Raw genomic sequence first — 20,872 nt, 5'->3', positions numbered from 1 at the left:
AGCCACTAAAATGAGGATTATGAAAACCTCTCCCCTCATGGGGGGAGAGGGATGGAAAACATAATATTGATGCAAAAACATATAAAAACACAGTGAAAAGATTAAGTGAAGATACGCTAAATATTAAAATGTATGTTAATGGCACAGGGGTGTGAAAAGTCCCACAGATATCTTCCAAATTTTCTAATTCACACTTACAGTCCTATACTAAAAAATCTTTACAAATGTTGTGAAATCTGGGGTTACAGCTTGTGTGCAAAGTTCCACAGAATTGCCCAGTACAGCTGTCTGATGTATCTATCCAGACGGAGAGACTCACAGAGGCAGGGCGGCGAGCAGAGCTGGGGAAGTGGCCTGCTGGCTCCTAGCACAGGCGACCTCGCCACACCCGGCCAGAGTGTTAAGACGCTGAATGGGATCTTGTCTTGCCACTGTCTTCATGCCCACAGTCACGTCATTACGGCAGGCAATGCAAGCTCCCTACCCAGCACCCAGCCTCCCTTCTGCTTTAATGACCACTGATCTACCATGGGCCCACAGGAAAAGCATTTCCCAGACTTCCTTCTGGACAGGGACGGCTAAGTGATTAAGTTCTGGCCAACAAGAAGCTAAAGCTGGTGGATGTGGCTTCTAGGAGAGCTCCTTACAAGGCTGAAGGGATACTCAAATAGTAGACTCCCTTCTGCTGCTCTTAACACCTTCCTGGAATGCAGAGGTTATGACTGGAGCTGCAGCAGTCAATCTGTGGTCATAAGGTAACCTTTGAATGGAAGCCATGTGCTAAACAGATCTCCAGTAACATAAAGAAGCTGCCCTGCTTACTACAAATGTATTTAAGAAAAAGAGAACCCTTAACTTGCTTAAACCACTGCATTTTACATTTTAATTACTTGCTACCAAACAATTCACCATCTGGGAAGAATTTACCTTAAAATCTGTATACTTCCATTTAAGGGAATGTTTTCAATATAATTAGGTTCTCCTGGTTCCCAAATTAAATTCAGCATTATTAAGAGCCAATTCTCATGGGGTCTGAGAACCGTAATCATAAATCTGTTTTTTCTCAATCCTCCACTTCCTTTGTGTCCCACTCATAACTGTTCCTTTAGGACACCAATCTAAATGAAGCTTTCCCAAACCATTATTTAGTATGAGATTTAAACTAGAGATATCAAATTCTTATTTTTTTAATACTGAAACACGATTGAAACGTCACATGAACACAAGTTACACATTTTTATTCATTAATAATGGTGACACATCATCTGGCACTAACTCTAAATGAATGAATGAATCGGTGCCTCAAAACCAATCCACACGCCTGATGAAGACAGCAAACTGAACACATGGGCTAACACTGCTCCACCCCCAAGACTCTCGATAACTGCAGCGAAGTAACCTTTTCAAAAGTATAAATCCTCAAGGAGGGGAGAACAGGAGAGGAGATGACAAGGTGCTGGAAGGTGGAAAGCACGCAGTCAGGGGTGGGACCACGCGAACCCAGGGCCGTCCACCTCCGCTCCAGCCGGCGACCACCACGCTGGACAGAGTGGGTCCACATCACTCTCAAGAGTCAGGAAGGGAAGCAGCACAGAGGGTCAGGACACACGGCAGCGTGAGGGACGAGAAAGCGGGTGCGGCATCGCTTCTGGGTGTGTCTGTGAGGTGTCTCAGCGAGACATGAGCAGTCAGGACCAAGTAGAGAGAAAGGCCCTCACCCACACGGGCGGGCATCACCCAGGCCACTGAGGACCCCGTGGCAGAAACACACGAAGGAAGGGCGGTTCTCTCTGAGCTGGCACGTCCATCTTTCCTGCTGCTCCTGGTTCTCGGGCATGCATGCTGCTTGCTCCTCCTCCTTGACTCATATTCAAAAAGTCTGCAAATCTCTCCAACGAGACAACTCAATTCCCACTCAAGAGCACCCCAAGATTCTAACACAAGCGATTCTGTTTTGAGCTCTGGGCAAATCAGTGTTGGGAAAAGGGCAGGACTCCCATTTGCTATCTGCTCAATCCACATGACCGAGAGGAGCTGAGTCTCTGAAACGTCTTGAAATACATGAGCCACGATGAGATCATTCTCACGCTATCCAGGCATCTGGTCACCACAGCCATAAAGAACAATCTGCGGGATGACTGAGGACCTTTAATTTAACCCCATTGGCTTCTCTTATCCCAAGAAGCCTTCATCTGATGCCACAGTTTCATAAATGTCTTCAGCTAACTTTCAGACTCGACCATACATCTCTCTACACCAGCTTCACCCCCTGGAACTTCCCCATTAACAGAGGACTGCGGGGATGAACCTGAAAGACACGCCTCGGTCACACTGTGCGATGAACTGATCTGGAAAGTCCAAAGCACAATACGTGGAACACAGGATTTTCTGACCTTTAAAAAACTGGATTATTTCTGAGGGTTCATTGTAGGTACTCGTTTTTGGCCAATGAACCTTTCCATGTTCATATGAAGCACGCCACACTTCTTTCAAGACCGTGGTTTATCTTGTTCGAGTGTGTGCTCAGCTGTGCCCGACTCCTTGTGACCCCACGGACCACAGCCACCAGGCTCCTCTGTCCATGGCGTTTCCCAGGCAAGAACACTGGAGAGGGCTGCCAGGTTGCCATTTTCTTCTCCAGGGGATCCTGACTCTGGGATCGACCTCACGGGTCCTGTGTCTCCTCACTGGCGGGCGGGTTCTTTACCACTAGCGCTTCCCAGGCTAATGCAGGCTCAAGCAGAAAAAAATTTCTTGGAGGAAACGTTGCCTGTGAGCTGTGTCCTAGAGGTGTGCATCTGCCCCACAGGCTAAGAGCAGGCATCCCGAGTGGAGGGAGAAGAAAGCTCTGGCAGGGAAGCTGGGGCAGACAGAAGGAAGCTGCTGGGTGGCACCTCCCCTAAAGTCCTGTCCAGCAGGTAGGTAGTTACGTGATGTGCAAGAGAAGGGGAAACGCCAAATGTGACAGGTGGGAATCTGTGATTTGCTCTGGCTCTAAAGATAAAGCCACTCAGACACACCGTCAGCTTCCTGGCTCCAATTGTTTTACATAAACCACAGTAGATGCACAAGAGAGAAAATACACGTGGCCAGAAAAACACGGTACTCACCCTCGATAATTTCTAGTTGTGGTGACATAGCCAGAAAAAAAAGATCAGAGCACCTTCAAGGACTTGCTCTAATAGATTTAAATATACAGATTCCATGGGCCACTGTAACAGTCTTTGTAGTTAGCATATTTTAAGGCAGATAATTCTAAAGAACACTCCATATTTAACATTAGAGAGAACTATATAATTGGACCAGGGACCATTTGAGAATGTACTTAAATGGAAAAAATCCAAAGCTAAATTATGTAGGTTTTAATGTGCAATTTATGTTGTGTGCAAGTTCTCTCCATAACGCACGTGTTTTCTATGTGCAATTAATTTTAACTTAAAAAGAACATTTCATGGAAGGGAACATGTGATGTTGAAGAGAACAATTGGGAAAGATTCCATAATGAGAGATTTCTTTTCATTTCTCTGTCATGTTTTACCTTGTTTGAACAAGATCAATTAAGTACCACACTACCAGGGCCCATAATTCAGCTCAATTTTATTTCAGAGTAAGATTTAAATCCTGGCAAAGTAACATCTTGACTCAGTTTCCTCCGCTATAAGAAGCAAAATCAGAGTCATACGCTTACTTCAGGAGGACATCTGAGTACACAGCTGGGTTCCCACCCAAATCCATTCCTCCCCCATTTTCGGTGTCTCTGGAGGCCCATTTACGGACCTGCCCTCCTGGGGCCAGGTGTCTGACGTGGTCCCCTCATCAGCCCCAGGGAGAATCTTGGTTACCCACACCTGTGAAGGTCACTGCACTCCCCTTGCAAGGGACCAGGTTAGGCATGGAGGGATGGCGCAAATCTACCAGGAAGGTTTCTGGGAAGGGGTTCTTAATTCTTAGGAAGCACTTCTACGTCTGAAAGCCAACACACCAAGAGGTGGTACAGGAACTCGGGCCGCCATCCCGGCCGGGGGCAACCAACATGAGAGGCCGAACTAGTGCCTAGGCTGGCCATCGCCTCCCATCTCTGAGCTGCTGAAATAACCAGCCCTGGAGCAGCCTTCCCATTTTGTGAGACAATAAGCCCCTTTTGGTTCTAGACATTTTTGCTGAGCCTTCTGTCATTTACCCAAAAAGTACCCCGATTCATACAAACAGCTTCAGCAGGAATTTAAAGCTCCGCAGGGAAGAATGAAACTTGGACTTAAAATCTAAGCAACTTGGAATTTACGGGGATATATTCTTGTTAGTTCCAGTCACTCACCATTAAAAAATAATGATCCTCAGGTTCAGCTCGAAGATATTTAAAAATCACTTGTTCCATGAACCTTTCCATCAGATCCCAGTCTTCAATTATTCCATGCCTTATTGGCCACTAGAGCAAGAGAAACCAAACCACGTTCGTATCAGTAAGATCAACAGTTTAACAACCACACTGGCCCAGGAGAGATGGAAGAGACCCAGTTATTAGAGAAAATAGGGCCTTTGCATGGAGAGAATGTGAACTTACATAAAGAAGTAACAGGCATTTTGCCAGAAAGATTGTATTAGATTATTGCTTATATTCTACTCCAGCCATTTCTAAGCACAAAGAATTGTCTTAACAATGGGATAGGTAACAGATGGGAAAGTACAGCTAACCTACCACACCATTTGATCTGTGGAGTTTGTAGGGTTTTTAGAACAAATGTCTAGTTAAATAATTTTAGTGCTGCTTTTTCACCTGATCAATCTACAACTTTTCCGCATCTGGCGGGTATTTAGCCCACCTGCAATACCCCAGGGGAGCAGACCTTGCTTCCCACACGGTCCAGCATCCCAGGTCAGTCCTGCATCCCGAGGCTGTGTGAGTTCACCTGCTCTCCCACATCAAAACACCCGAGTCAAACCAACAACAACAAAAACCTCTTTTCCAACAGAAGAATTAAAATGCACTCTGCCGTTCACGGGCACCGTCTCCACACAAAGCACCCCTCTGCATCACCTGTCCTGCTGCCCTTCCTGGCTGTGCTCTTACAGGGGGGTTTACCCTGGCGGCATCTGTGCGCTCACAGAGGGGTTTACCTTGGTGGCATACGTGGGTTTATCTATGGCTTCGTCCCCTATGAAGAAGTCCAGGTCGTCAACTCCCCTCAGTACTCTCCTCTGAGCTTGGTCGACCACCTTCGCCGACTCTCTGATGGCGATACCTGAGGGAAAACAGCACAAAGCATCCATCACCACACACGCTCACTCCAACCATCAAGAAAGGATAACATAGTCCCTATAGAGGTATAAGCAAAATTTCAATGTTAGGGTTTTATTTGGGGTCAAGCGTGCTCACAGAAAAGACTATTATTGAGGAGTACATAAAGTAATACAGAAACAAGCTGTTAGGTCCCAGTATTATTTTCAGCAAGGCACAAAGAAACTTAGCTGGTCTACTTTCAAAGCTGACAAAAGCTGTATTACTAAATTTCTTAGTTTCATCTGAAAAAAAAAATCCCTCAAGACAGTAAATGAAATGCCCATGGAGTATCAAATAGGTGCCAAAATTTAAAATATAGAAAGAGACAAAATTTAAAATATTTTAAAGAGTAAACTGAAAAATGACTATATGCTCTCAAGTCATATTCATAAAGCTCTATGTCAGATTTAAAATACATTTTTAGTATTGTTACAAAAAAAACCTGACTTCTCATTAAAAGAAAAACCAAGATTTTGCTAATATCTGACAAAAGAAAAGTAAAATAATCAAACAACTGTTTATGTAAAAATATTAATGACTTTTTGGAAAAATTTTAATAAGAGCTTAACCTTGATATTTAGAAATATACTTAATAGTAAATAATCATATAAAACTTAACTCCAGAATTTAACATCTAATGTGGAAAGCCTTACAAAGATTCAATTTTCCATTTCAATTCCTAGCCCCTGGTTACATTCTGAATTCCTATAAACTCTTCTTCATCAACTTTATTCCAAAACAAATTAGTAAACACATACAGTTATTTTTAAAGGTAGACTATCTGAAATTCCCCATTTATTTACAAATGAAGAACAGCAACAAAGCTATGGGAGTGAATTTTAATCCTTTTCCTCAGAAAGGCATCTTCAAGTAACAGCCTCAAAAGCAGGAAAAAAAGGACAGAAGTCACTCTGCCCGCCTCCTTTTCTCACCCCAACCCACTGCACATTGAGCCTCGAAGCTTTCAAGTTATGAAGGGTGGCACGCATCTGAAGGACCAGAATTTCCTGCAGGACACGCTGGGGACTGAGCCAGAGAAGGCATTCGGCTGAGAAGCAGTGAGCCTGTCGGGGCCTCGAGGCTGAGAAAGGGGCCAGAAGAGTCCGGAGGGCCAAGGCGTACGAAGGCGCCTGCAGAAACAAGCACAGCCCACCTGTGGACACGGCGCGCACCACCACACGGCACACGGACACGCCGTCATCCGGCACCCTCGGCACCTCAGGGGGCCCCGCGAGCGCCCTGCCGGAGACCTCGGAGCTCCTGACCGCGCGGCGGCGCCGGACAAACTTAACCAGGCCTGAACCTAGAATCCCACCCCAAGTCAGCGTCAGAGACTGCAGACACACAAAGACTCTTCCATTCATGACGCCGTGGGCAATCGATCTAACGAAAGAAAAATCACCACCTTAAAGAAAAACATGCTAAATTTCATGAGAATGAAGCCACCGCACTCAAAACTTTACACAACAACAAAGTCAGTCTCTGTTGTAATCCCAAAAGCTACACGCAAGTACTCTGACCCCAAATTACAAAGGACCAATGTTTTAGTGGCCCTTAGCAACAACAAAACCATAAAGTGTGCTTCTTTTAACTGTTATACAGAAGTAACCAAAGTCATGAAAGAGAGGAAAGGTGGGTACACAGAGCTTATATTCAAAACCTTTTGTTTATCCCTACGAAAGCAAAATGTGGACCAAGCAGTCCTTGTGAACATGTTGGAGAAAAGCGTGGCTATCAGTGAGAACCTCTGAGTGTTCCTGGAGTATATATACGTGAGTCATCGCAAAACACATAAGTAACCCATAGCTTTCTCCAGCACACCAAACCTTACTACAGGACCCTGACTCAGGTGGAAACAGAGAGACAAGAAGTGTGCAGCCAACACTGAGATGTAGGACAATAAATATAACAGATAACAGGGTCAACACCTAGGCCTTCCAGCTGCTTACATCCATGTGGCATCTCCATGCAACGAAATACCATGAGGTTGTGAAGAAGAGCCAAACGGTTCTCCATGTGTTAATCCACAGGAGGGTCATGAGAAAAAAAAGAAAAAGCAAGGTCCAAAATGGTGTCTGTGGAATGCCACCACTTGGGTACAAACACGTCTGTGAATATTAATATTTGCTGGTGCATGTAGGGTTAGCTTGGGAAGGAAGCACAAGAAACCAGAATCATTAGCTGCCCATCTAAGAGGGCAGTGGGCAGGAGAAAGTGAATTTTCACTGGACATTTTTAATAACATTTAATGTGTATGTCACATGACTGTACTGCCTATCCAGTTCAGTTCAGTTCAGTTGCTCAGTCCTGTCTGACTCTTTGTGACCCCATGGACTGCAGCACGCCAGGCTTCCCTGTCCATCACCAACTCCCAGAGCTTGCTCAAACTCATGTCCATTGAGTCGGTGATGCCATCCAACCATCTCATCCTCTGTCGTCCCCTCTTTCTCCCACCCTCAATCTTTCCCAGCATCGGGGTCTCTTCAAATGAGTCAGTTCTTTGCATCAGGTGGCCAAAGTATTGGAGTTTCAGCTTCAGCATCAGTCCTTCCAATGAATATTCAGGACTGATCTCCTTTAGGATTGACTGGCTTGATCTCCTTGCAGTACAAGGGACTCTCAAGACTCTTCTCCAACACCACAGTTCAAAAGCATCCAAAATTCATTAAACTTCGAGTTCTGCTTCTGGAAAGATGGAATAAACATACTTTTCCCTACTCCTCTCTCTAAGCACTGCTGGAATAATTGGACTTTATGTTTGAAAGAAACATAAAAATGCTGAGGGGTGAAGCGGCAGACTGGCTGGGGACCCCAGGACCCGAGGACCAAGACAGGGGTGACTTCCTGGGTCTCCTTTGTCCCATAGACACCCTGGCTGCCAGGGAAGCCAACGACCCAGAAACATCAATGGGAGCAAACAAAGCTGGTCCCCAAAAGCCTGCTATCTCGAGCCAAAGATGAAAGGGGCAATAGAAACATGCCACTCTCCGACTCCAGTCAAACTCAACAGAAGAGCAAACCCCCACACACAGTGTAGACACCACCCGGGAGGCAGGGCTCACACGCGGCTCCATCAGAGAAGGCCCCGTGGAAGTCAGCACCGCCACCTGCCGCCCTCCCAGTGCACGGTACCTGCAGAGGCCTGGGGGGTGGTGCCAAACTCCTGCCCTCATTCAGCAGTAGCATGCAACCCCTCCCCAAATGACTCTCAACAAAGGCCAAGAGGAAAACCTGAACTTGAACCCCAAACCAGCATTAACAAGGGGTATCCCCCTTTTCCTGCTTGAAGCAACACCAGAAATGACTTGCTAAAAGCTAAGAGTTAAGTAAGACCTGGAATCTCATAATAACCAAAATGTCCAGGTTTTAAAAAAAAATTTCTCACCATAGCAGGAACCAGGAATATCTCAAGTGAAAAAGGAAAAGATGGCCCATAATGCCAACATTGAGATGACACAGATAATAGAATTAGCAAACAAGATTTTAGGAGCCATCACAGAACATTTTAAGGAGCAACTACAAACATATCTGAAACAAATGAAAAAGAAAAGAAGGTCACAGCAAAGACAGAAGATATAAAGACAAAACCACACACCAATTTAAGAGCCAAAAAACACAATACCTGAAATAAAACCTCAATATTGGCCCAGAAGAAGAAAAGGATGGGGAACAAATCAATGAACTTGAAGACGTAACAACAGAAATTGCCCAATCTGAACAACGGAGAGAAAACACACTGGAAAACAAATGAACAGTACCTTTGGGACGTGTGGGCTGGACCAAGGCAGACGAAACATTCATATGGGATTGGGGGCAGGAGGAGAAGGGCACGACAGAGGATGAGATGGCTGGATGGCACCGCCAACTCGATGGACATGAGTCTGAGTGAACTCCGGGAGTTGATGGACAGGGAGGCCTGGCATGCTGCGATTCATGGGGTTGCAAAGAGTCGGACACGACTGAGCGACGGGAACACGCTCTGAACGTTCAGTTCAGTTCAGAGTGACACGAACTTAACTGAACTGAACATTCATACACCCTGAGTCCCAGACAACAGGAGAAAGGGAGGAGGGCTGAAAAAGTATCCAAAGAAATGATCATTAAAAATTTGTCAAATCTGACCAAAAAAAAACACAAAAGGAACCAAAAGAAACCTACAGATTCAAGGCGGAGTAAACTCCAAAGAGGATAAACCCAAAGAAATCCACACCAAGAAACATTATAGTCAAACATCTAAAAACTAAGGACCAAACAGAAAATTCGGAAGACCTCCAGCAAATCTGCCATCAGAAATCAGGGAGCTCAAAAGGAGACTGCGCATTTCTAACTGCTGAGAGAAACGTCTGCTACGAATTCTATATTCAGCAAAAATCTCCTTCAAAGATGAAGAACAAATCAAGACATTCTCAGATGAACAAAAACTAACAGAATCTGTCACCAACATATCTACTCTAAAAGAATGGCTAAAGAAAGATCTCTACACAGAGGAGAAATGATACAAGATAAAAGAAGGAATCCTGGGACACCAAGAAGGAAGGAAACTGATGAAAAGAGCGAAAACACGGGCAATTACGATTACTTTCCTTCTCCTCTTTTGCTTGCTAGATAGTGTTTGGCAGTTGAAGCAAAGATTGTTAACGCTGAAGTGTTTCTCAATGTAAAATCTTAATATAACAGAAAGGAGGCTAAAGAGACCTATCCTTATAGCAGATAAGGTTTCTACATGTCACTAAAACTGGTAAATGTTAACACAATCAGACTAAGAAAACCCGTGTATACATAAGAGCTAGGTGACGGTTTCGTTGCTAAGTCGTATCCGACTCTTGTGATCCCGTGGACTGCAGCCTATCAGGCTCCTCTGTCCATTCTTCAGGCAAGAATACTGGAGTGGGTTGCCATTTCCTCCTCCAGGGGATCTTCCCAACCCAGAGATCGAACTTGGGTCTCCTGCATTGCAGGCAGATGATTTACCAACTGAGCTATGAGGGAAGCCCATATAAGAGGTAGAGCAACCACTTTAAAAAAAAAAAAAAACACACAAAGAGAAGCACTCGAAAACACCCCAGATAAGTCAAAATGAAATTCTAAAACACACTCAAAGTAATCCACACAAAGGTAAAACAAAACAAAGAAATGAAAAACAGAAAGAACGAACAGAAAAAGCACTAATCAATAATCACAGTAAACGTAAGTGGTCTTTTTTTGTTTTTGGTCGCACTGCACAGCTTGTGGGATCCTAGTTCCCTGACCAGAGATCAAACCCAGGCCCTTGGCGGTGAGAGCATGGAGTCCTAACCACTGGACCTCCAGGGAATTCATATAAATGTAAGTTGTTTAAACACACCAGCTAAAAGACAGACACAGGTCCAGTGGATTTAAATGAAAAAAACAAAAGACTTGAGCTCTACACCGTCCACAACGCTCTTCGACCATAACAATACACAGGCACGCCTGGTTTTATCGCACTTTGCTCTGTTTAGTTTTTCACCAGCTGAAGGTGTGGGGCAGCCCCGGATCCAATGAGTCTAGCAGCGCCACTTATCCAACCACACCTCCTCACTTCATGTCTCTGTGTCACATGTTGGCAATTCTCACAGCATTTCAAACTTTGCTACAGCAGTTAACAGACAACAGTAATTTTTAAAAAATAAAAATATTCAGTGTATTTCCCAAAAGAATGTCATTTATTTTACTAAACCCTCAAAGGATAATTCCTAACTTACATAAACTGTTCCGAAGGACAGAAAAGAAAGCTAACAAACTCATTTTATAAAGCCAGTATAATTTTGATACACAAACTAGACGAAACTAGTACAAAAAAGGAAAATTATAGCCTAATCTCACTTTCGAACACTGATACAAAAATCCCAAATAAACATTTGCAGATACAATTCATGTACTTGATATTTCTAACCATGTAGGGTTTATTTCAAGAATGATAAAACACTGTTCAACATTCAAAAATATATCAATGTAATACATCATATTAAAGTTTAAATGTCAAAACCACATAATTGTCTCAACAGATACACAAAAAGCCTTAAGATCAACATCCATTCATAATTTTTTTTTTTAATTTTAAAAACCTCTTTAGTAAACTAGGAATACAAGGACACTGTATTAACCTGAAAAGGAATCTCCTCAAAAGCCTACAGCAATCGCTCCTGAAAGACCAAAACCATTCTTTTTAAATTCAAAAAGACAAAAGTACCTGCCATCCCCAGTTCTGGTCACTGACAGGAGTCCTGGCCAGTGCAGCCAGGTCAAGAAAAAAAAAAAATGAAGAACTCAGACTGGAAGAGACAAAATAACCATTATTTGCAATTAACACAATAGCTTATGTAGAAAACTTAAAAAGAACCTGCAGGCAATCAGAACAAGTAAGACAGGACAGCAAGATTGTCGATTAAAAAAACTTCAAAGATCCAGCAGCATTCCTACCATGCTGGCAATTAGGAATTTTAATTTCAAAAAACATTCACAGTGAAAACATAAAGAAAGGTACCTAAAAATAAATGCAGCAAAAGCTATGTATGGGCTTTTTAATGAACACTGAAAAACACAGGAGATAGAAATAAATAATAAAATACATATACCATATTCATGGATAGGAAAATTCAATGCAGTGAGATACCAAGTTTTCCTCCAAATTACTCTACAAATTTAATGTGTCTCTAATCAAAATCCCATCATAATTTTTCATGGACTTAAACTGATTCTAAAATTTATTGATAAAGAGTAAAGTGAAAGTCACTCAGTTGTGTCCGACCGACTCTTCACGACCCCTTGGACTACACAGTCCGTGGAATTCTCCAGGCCAGAATACTGGAGCGGGTAGCCTTTCCCTTCTCCAGGGGATCTTCCCAAACCAGAAACTGAACCCAGGTCTCCCGCATTGCAGGTGGATTCTTTACCAGCTGAGCCACAAGGGAAGCCGGATAAAGAGTAAGGGTCTAAGAACAGCCGAGGGTATTTAAGAAAGAAAAAGGAGGAGGAACCAGACCTACCAGATATAAAGAGACAAGCCAAACTAACAGTATTTACAACAATTTGTAAATGAATTTGGAACAGAGAGAAACAAATGCACGAGCGAAACAAAATACCACCAGAAGCGCTCCCACCACACAAGGCGCCTCACAGGCCTGGAGAGGCGCTCTGCGACGAATGGCAGCGGGGCAACTGGCCTTCCACTTGGAAAACCGCGCTTCTCTCCCACACCATGCTTTTTAAAAACTTAAAATTTCCTTAGAAGAAAACACAAAATCTTTATGACATTGGAATACAAATGCATTTTTAATAGAAACAGATTATAAAAAGACTGGAAAACTGTACTATGTGAAATTTTTTAAAGTGCTAGCTGTGCACGTGAATACATCAAGTCACACGTTGTTCAGTTGCTAAGTCCTGCCCAGCTCTTTGCGACCCTAGGGACCGTAGCCCACCAGGCTCTGTCCACGGGGCTCTCCAGACAAGGGTGCTGCAATGGGGTGCCACTTCCTTCTCCAGAGGATCTTCCCGACCTGGGGACCCAATGTCTCCCACCACTGGCAGGTGTTTTCCTTACCGCTGAGCCACCGTGTGCAAAATTCTTATTTAAATCAAATTTGATTTGACTGTATGTGTTTAAATCACATGCGCTGCATTATAAATTCCCTTTGTTGGAATAAATGTTATAGTAAAAACATATGGTAATCCCATGGGAAAATACTTTGAGGTAATCAATTTTGCAAAAACATGATACATAGGAAATTACCATGCTTAAAAGAGTGTCTCAAATTTCTCAATAAAGGCTTTAAAATTGTATCTTAAAGAAAATAAAAAAAAAATTTTAAAAAGATGTCATAAAATAGGAGAAGGTATTTGCAAGAAATTGGCATTCAAAAGGTTAGGATGTGCAGAACCAGAAACTGCCGTCCGCTGCTGATATGCGCGGAGGTCAGTACAGGCTTCCAGTCAGTACAGAAGAGCCACCCTCCTGGCAGTAAGTGACAAGGCTGAGGAGGTGCGCACCTGAGTGGTGACATGACCCCATTTCTCATTATGACTCCTGGGAAACCGGCACGAGCAGATAAGAGACACACTGCAGCATTTTGTATACCAGGGAAAACTGGAAAATGCCCAGATGCTATAGATTCACGGATTAAGAATTCTCATCTAGATCTGCATAGAGCAACACTGATACATCTTAAAAAACATAGTACTGAGGGGTATATTTTCCCCCCAAAAAAACCACATGAAGTTATCTTCCCCATGATATCATTTTGGAAATGTTTAAACTCACAAAACAATACGAGAAACTGTCATTGCATCCTGCATCTGAGACATGAGGATGAAGCCTGGACTGGATACAACACCCAGCGGAGGAGGGGCAGTGGGGAGGCCTGGAGGAGGAGGAGGGGCTGGCACTCGCTCTGAGGGCGTCTGTGTTTATGTATTTACAGGACGCAACGGTGCTCACATCTGTTCTTTCTGGGTGGTGGGTAAATGGGTCTTTGTTATATAATCTTTTTTTTTTTTTGACCAAAATAAAGGTTTTAAAGACATTCAAAACACAAACACATCTCTTGGCTCTGTCTCCAGTCTAGACCTTCCCCCACAGCACCACGCCTTTTCCCAGCTGCTGACGGGACCTGTACACCTGACCTTCCACACATGGGACTGTCTGAAGTGTGCTCCATGTCTCCTGACCCCTCCCGCCCTCCCATGCCCTCCTTCTACGGGTGGGATCAGCACGCACACACTCGTCTGCCTAAAACTTTTCCATCACGCTCCCCATTTCCCAACAACGTGGGGAAAAAAAAAAAAAAATTCAAACAATCAAGTGAATTCTGCACAGAAGCTCAAATACTGATAAATGAGACTCAAGCAGGCCACCCTGGTGAAACAGGACAGGGCACTGTTCCTCTCTCTCTAGGCCAGGACAAGGCCCCTGGAAAGTGAAGATTCCTGGGATGCAAAACAAAATCACAGCTCCATTCTCCACGTTCCCGGCCAGCTCTCCGGCCACCCTCTGCCTGGGGTGATGACCACACATCAGGGCTTGCCTCCCCTCTGTGCCCACAGAACCAGGAAGCCCTGCTCCGGCATCTCTACACAGCCATACACGTATACGAGCTCCATCTTCTCTCCCTGGAAGGCACCCTGCACCTTGAACTTCCACCGTGGGAGCAAAGCCTCTGTGACCAAGAACACAGTTCAGCTCCCCGGGCTGGAAGGAGCAGCCCGCCAGCTGCCCAAGGCACCTGAGGCCCGCTCTCCACTTGTCTCACCACACTCCCTACAACCCAAACACCTCGCGCTGCCTCCCAGCTTCTCTACTCTTGCAACAAATTCAGCCGGTGATGTAACTCTTCCTTGATGTCCATCTCCTTGACATTTTTCTCTCTAGCTCCTGCCACTGCTGTTCTGACAGCAAGGACCTGACAGCTTCTGGACTGAAATCCTGCTAATAGCTGACTTCAATTGCCCTCTCTATTGGTGATGACAGGTCAGTGGGGCGGCCAACTGCATGCTGCTGACAGCCTTATTAAAGCAAAAGCTGCAAGGTCAGCCTCTTAGAGCTGCAGCACTGAAGGTAAAAACTACGCTGCTCGGAAAAATCAGACAGCCCAATTCCAAGGTAGCAATTCAGCATGGAATGATCCAATTCTGTTGTTGTTTAGTCACTTGGTCCTGTCCGGCTCTTTACGACCCCATAGACTGTAACTTTCCAGGCTCCTCTGTCCATGGGATTCTCCAGACAAGAATACTGGAGTGGGTTGCCATTTCCTCCTCCAGGGGATCTTCCCAACCCAGGGATCAAACCTGTGACTCCTGCATTGGCAAAGCGGATTCTTTAGCACTGAGCCACCAGGGAAGCCCTTAACTGAACTGTGTCCCCTCAAAATTCCTATGTTGAAGCCCTAACCCCAGTGTGACTGTATCTGGAGACAGGATGTCTCAGGAAGTAACACAGGGTAAATGAGGTCACAAGGGTGGGGCCTCAACTCCACAGGACCGGTGTCCTTATGTGAAAAGGAGGAGACGCCAGAGGTCTCCCTCTCAGCCATTTGCAGAAAAAAATGGCCATGTGAGGCCACAGTCAGAGCCACCACCTGCAAACGGAGAAGAGAGGCCTCACGGGAGACCAACCCAGACCGCGCCCAGATCTGGGACTGCAGAGCCTCCGCTGTGCCATCCGTTTAATTTCTGTTGTCAAGACATCCGGTCTGTGGTGCTCCGTTACGGCAGCCCTAGCAAACGAATACACCAAATCATGAATTTAAGATGAAGATGCAGCAGACAATGATGCCAACTGTCAGGGATGCCCCATCACGGAAATCAGGTACTGAGACCTAGAAAACCAAACTCGTGATCGGTGACCCAGCAAGGACGGACCTGGAATGAGGTGAGTTAGGCCTTCTCAAGGAATCTGGGTGCACTTTCTGGTGGCGTGAATACTCATCTCTGCCAAAAAGGCCTTAGTCTCCCTCGAACGATACTCGTGATGAAGCCCCTTCCCCCCCGGCTCTGCAGGGCTGCCCACCACGCTCCACGCTGGCACCAGAGCCTGCGACTCCAACGTCCTGAGCCCGCAACCGCTGACCATTTCTAAGAGCACAACTTACCTGACGAGGGGCTACATTTAGGAGGCAGAACCTCACTCCTGCCTGACATAACCTCTTCGGTCAACAGTCTCCAAACAATAACCCAGCAGTTACACAGTTTCAGAGAAGAATTCTGCCCTGGAGACGACGACTGTGCGTAAAGAGTGGGCAGGGGCACGCTGGCCAAAAGGGAGGGCGTTTCTTCCCCTAGCATGCTCGACCGACTAAAACAGAACAGGACGCTTCCGAACACAGTACAACAATCACTGGGCCTCTCAGTTTAAAAAAAAATCCTTCAATAAAGGGAACAGTGTAACACAACAGATAATCCACCAAAGTGCTAAATTAATAAAACTATACTTACTTAAAATTACAAATTAACCTTAAGCAACAGGCACACCTCTTGCAAGCAGCTCAGACATGTATGCCTGAACGAACTGTGTGACTCATTTGGAGACAGGCTGTCTCAGGAAGTAACACAGGCCAAATGAGGGCAACAAGGTCGTAAGGGCTACATTTAGGAGGCAACCACCCAAGCTGAAAAGTGAAAAGAAAGTGAAGTCGCTCAGGCATGACCGACTCTTTGTGACCCTATGGACTGTGTAGCCCACTAGGCTCCTCCATCCATGGGATTCTCCAGGCAAGAATACTGGAGTGGGTGGCCACTCCCTTCTCCAGGGGATCTTCCTGACCCAGGGATCGAACCTGGGTCTCCCGCACTGCAGGCAGGCTCTTTACTGTCTGAGCCACCAGGGAAGCCCACCCAAGCTGAAACGCCACTGACTGTGACAAAGGACTGTATCACAAGAAAATCAGAGGACTGGGGTGTATGTTGAGGGTGGGTGGGTGGCATGAGAATTAGGTGACAGCCGTAGCCAATAGCAACTCTCGGCAGCCAGATGAGTAACTCCCCAGGAACCAGGACAATCTTCTAAAAGGAGATGGCAAATAAATTAACATACCTTGAAAACCAGAATCAGAATGCTTAGAACAGTTATGAGAAACACAACCCTTTATAAACCAAGGGCGGAGCTTTACTTACATGAAGGGATAATGAACTGTGGCTCTGTGTTGCCTGCGTAGCCAAGCTTGGTATACCTAAAAGCACAAAGTCATCAACATAGGTTTAGATAATAATACTCTCCTCTGTGTTCCATTAACGTCTTTTATTATGAGCTCTCCAAGTCCTAAAATATCAAGACTCAAAATACCCCCATGAACTTAAAAATAAAAACCTTGTGGTGACTAAGAATCAAGCACTAAGTTCAGATCAGCAAGCAGTTAACAAAAATGTTAAAAACATGCTTGTCTCTACTGGAAAAACTGTTGCACACATACATTCATACATACAGCACATCTGTGTATCCCTAATGATTTTTAAGGTGCTTTCATACTCTTTTAACCTTTACAGGAATCCCACAAAGGAAGTAAATATTGTCCCCGTTTGGCCGGTGAGAAAACACAAGGCACTGGGAAGTTAACTGAGCTGCCCAAAGCCAAAGAGCCAGTGAACGGGAGAGAGAGCCCACATCCCAACACACGGGCTCTAATTCTAGAGCTGCCTCTCAGCAAAGTGTACTTACTTCGCAAACTTCGTGAACTTTTAGGGGGCTCAGGAAATTATATAATTTTCTTAAAATGTCATGGCATATGTCTAGAAAAGCTACTGCCACCTCCCGAGAATATCTGACAGAAGCGTCTCTTTATCATCTCGTTGCAGAGCGAGCCCACTTTCTGTCAAGATGCTCTGTATGATGGATTCCAAAAGTCTTAACGAAAATGAATGCCAAAATACTACTATCTGTTCCAAAAGCACTTGCTAATCTCCTAAATATATTAAAAAAAAGAAAAAAACAAAGTGGGGAGGGGGACCACCACTCGGAACCATCTGCTGGAAATGCAACCCTGGAAACACTCCTGAGCACCCCCTTCTCAGCAGGCCCGCAGTCCTGAGGGGTCAGGCCCGGAAAGGAGGCTTCGTTCTGCGGTAACGCTTACAATGAACAGAAACACTTCCTAGCCGCGCTGAAAGTCATTTTATTAATTCATCTTATTTTATGAATTAGTTCAAGATGCTTGATACTCAATTTTTTAAAATGTACTTTTATTCATTTATTTACTTGAAAAGTGTCAGTCACTCAGTCATGTCTGACTCTGTGCAACCCCATGGACTGCATAGCCCACCAGGCTCCTCTGTCCATGGGATTCTCCAGGCAAGAATACTGGAGTGGGTGGCCATCCCCTCCTCCAGAGGATCTTCCTGACCCAGGGACCGAACCTGAGTCTCCTGCATTGCAGACAGATTCTTGACCGTCCGAGCCGCCAGGGAGGTATGCAGTTAGTTAACTGGTTGTTTTGGGCTGTGCTGGGTCTTTGGTGCTACGGGAGGGCCCTCTCTCGTTGAAGTGAGCAGAGGAGACCCTCTGTGACAGCGCACAGGCTTCTGCTGCAGTGGCTTCTCGCTGCAGAGCACAGGCTTCAGCAGTTGCAGCTCACACGCTTAGCTGCCCTGCAGCATGTGGGATCTTCCCGGAACAGGGATCAAACCTGTGTCCTCTGCATTGGCAGGCAGATTCCCATCCACTATCCCACCAGGGAAGTCCTAAATTTTCTATGTGATTAAATCATTCCACATCTTAATAAATTAATTTTATGATTTTTAAATATACATTAACCATCTGCTAATTTTACTTTTTTTGAGCATACAGTAAATGAACAAAGTTTATGAAGAAAAAAAACAAAAAAAAAGCAAGTCAACCCCACTTAAATCATGCCTGACTGCTCAGTCTCCAAGGATCTAGGGTCCTGGTATCATTAGAAGGTGGGGCAAGGCCTGGCCCTGAGACCCATCCAGTCAGTTCCTAAAAGGCAAGACCCATCTGAGGGCACTCCCAGGTTCTACTCAGGACACAAAACAAGTGGGCACGCAAGACCTCCACTCCAGGGCTTGCCAGACCCACAAGAGACGTCCAGAGCCAACCCAGGGGGCAGGGACTTACTGAAAGGAAAGAAATATATACTGAGCTTCAAAAATCCCAGGCCATCCTCAATCGAACCATTTTTCTAGAAGTATATTCCAACTAACAAATATAAAAACTGAATGACTGACCCAAGGCTAAAGAAGCCTCAAGAAGCTAACAAGCAGGCCGGGAATCACTGAAATCACTACACCCAAGTCTGTGCTTTTAACAGGTCACATGGCCCACTGCCCCCAGGCCTTTCCAAAATTACACACCTTGTATATAAATAAGTCTGCCTTTCCACATGGATTAGAGTGTGAGTTTCAGGATGACCAGGACAGGGTCCTTTTTCTGGACTGTCTCCCACCCCTGGTATAGCCCTGACAAGTAGCAGACATTCCATAAACATCTGCTGAATGACTTCTCACGGGGTGTAAGAAGAGGTCAGTCACTGTCAAACTGCTGGGCAAGGAACCAGCATTTGAAATGGCAGGGCGGGGGGTGGTGCTGACAGTCAGAAAAACATTCTGATGGAACCAGAGAAGACCAAGTTCAGTGCAGTCGCTCAGTCATGTCCAATCCTTTGCAACCCCATGGACTGCAGCACACGAGGCCTCCCTGTCCATCACCAACTCCCGGAGCTTATTCAAACTCATGTCCATGGAGTTGGTGATGCCTCCTCTGTCGTCCCCTTCTCCTCCCACCTTCAATCTTCCCCAGCATCAGGGTCTTTTCCAATGAGTCAACTCTTCACATCAGGTGGCCAAAGTAGTGGAGTTTCAGCTTCAGCACCAGTCCTTCCAATGAATATTCAGGACTGATTTCCTATAGAATGGACTGGTTGGATCCCCTTGCAGTCCAAGGGACTCTCAAGAGTCTTCTCCAACACCACAGTTCAAAAGCATCAATTCTTCAGCAATCAGTTTTCTTTATGGTCCAACTCTCACATCCATACATGATGGTATATAAGAGATAACCTGGAGTAACAGGCAAATTTGGCCTTGGAGTACAATATTAAGCAGGGCAAAGGCTAACAGAGTTTTGCCAAGAAAATACACTGGTCATAGCAAACACCCTCTTCCAACAACACAAGAGACAACTCTACATATGGACATCACCAGATGGTCAATATCGAAATCAGACTCATTTTATTCTTTGCAACCAAAGATGGAGAAGCTCTGTACAGTCAGCAAAAACAAGACTGGGAGGTGACTGGGGCTCAGATCATGAACTCCTTATTGCCAAATTCAGACTTAAATTGAAGAAAGTAGGGAAGACCACTAGGCCATTCAGGTATGACTGAAATCAAATCCCTTACAATTATACAGTAGAAGTGACAAATAGATTCAAGGGATTAGATCTGATAGACAGAGTGCCTGAAAAACTATGGACAGAGGTGCATAACACTGTATAGGAGGCAGTGATCAAAACCTTCCCCAAGAAAAAGAAAAGCCAAAAAGCAAAATGGCTGTCTGAGGAGGCCTTAAAATAGCTGAGAAAAGAAGAGAAGCGAAAGGCAAAGGAGAAAAGGAAAGATATACCTATTTTAATGCAGAGTTCCAAAGAATATCAAGGAGAGATAAGAAAGCCTTCCTCAGTGATTAATGCAAAGAAATAGAGGAAAACAATAGAATGGAAAGTCTAGAGATCTCTTCAAGAAAATTAGATACCAAGGGAACATTTCATGCAAAGATGGGCTCAATAAAGGACAGAAACGCTATGGACCTAACAGAAGCAGAAGATATTAAGAAGAGGTGGCAAGAATACACAGAAGAAATATACAGAAAAGATCTTCATGACCCAGATAACCATGATAGTGTGATCACTCACCTAGAGCCAGACATCCTGGAATTCAAAGTCAAGTGGGCCTTAGGAAGCATCACTGCAAACAAAGCTAGTGGAGGTGACCGAATTCCAGCTGAGCTATTTCAAACCCTAAAAGATGATGCTATGAAAGTGCTGCACTCAGTATGCCAGTAAATTTGAAAAACTCAGCAGTGGCCACGGGATTGAAAAAGGTTAGTTTTCATTCCAGTCCCAAAGGATGT

At 44.8% G+C, this 20,872-nt stretch overlaps 1 protein-coding gene across 5 annotated transcripts in view; it reads right to left on the bottom strand.

Moving 5' to 3' along the window:
- ACTR3B (actin related protein 3B) overlaps window positions 1-20,872 on the bottom strand; it is a 93,172-nt gene that overhangs the window by 54,842 nt on the left and 17,458 nt on the right. For 4 of the 5 annotated variants that reach the window (XR_009494297.1, XM_005205980.5, XM_005205978.5 and 1 more), the window contains exons 2-4: window positions 16,907-16,962; window positions 5,116-5,240; window positions 4,316-4,426 (exon numbers count right to left, since the gene is read on the bottom strand). Coding sequence is in view for 4 of the 5 variants with exons in the window: in XM_005205980.5 (XP_005206037.1) it covers window positions 4,316-4,426; window positions 5,116-5,240; window positions 16,907-16,962 (292 nt within the window). In the remaining variant the exon portion in view is untranslated. The remainder of the gene's footprint in view (window positions 1-4,315; window positions 4,427-5,115; window positions 5,241-16,906; window positions 16,963-20,872) is intronic. The other variant, XM_024991286.2, reaches the window with a different exon arrangement.

This window comes from Bos taurus, chromosome 4 (genome assembly GCF_002263795.3).
Source record: "Bos taurus isolate L1 Dominette 01449 registration number 42190680 breed Hereford chromosome 4, ARS-UCD2.0, whole genome shotgun sequence".
NCBI classification, from domain to species: domain Eukaryota; kingdom Metazoa; phylum Chordata; class Mammalia; order Artiodactyla; family Bovidae; genus Bos; species Bos taurus.
This window is presented reverse-complemented; position numbering and strand designations above follow the sequence as displayed.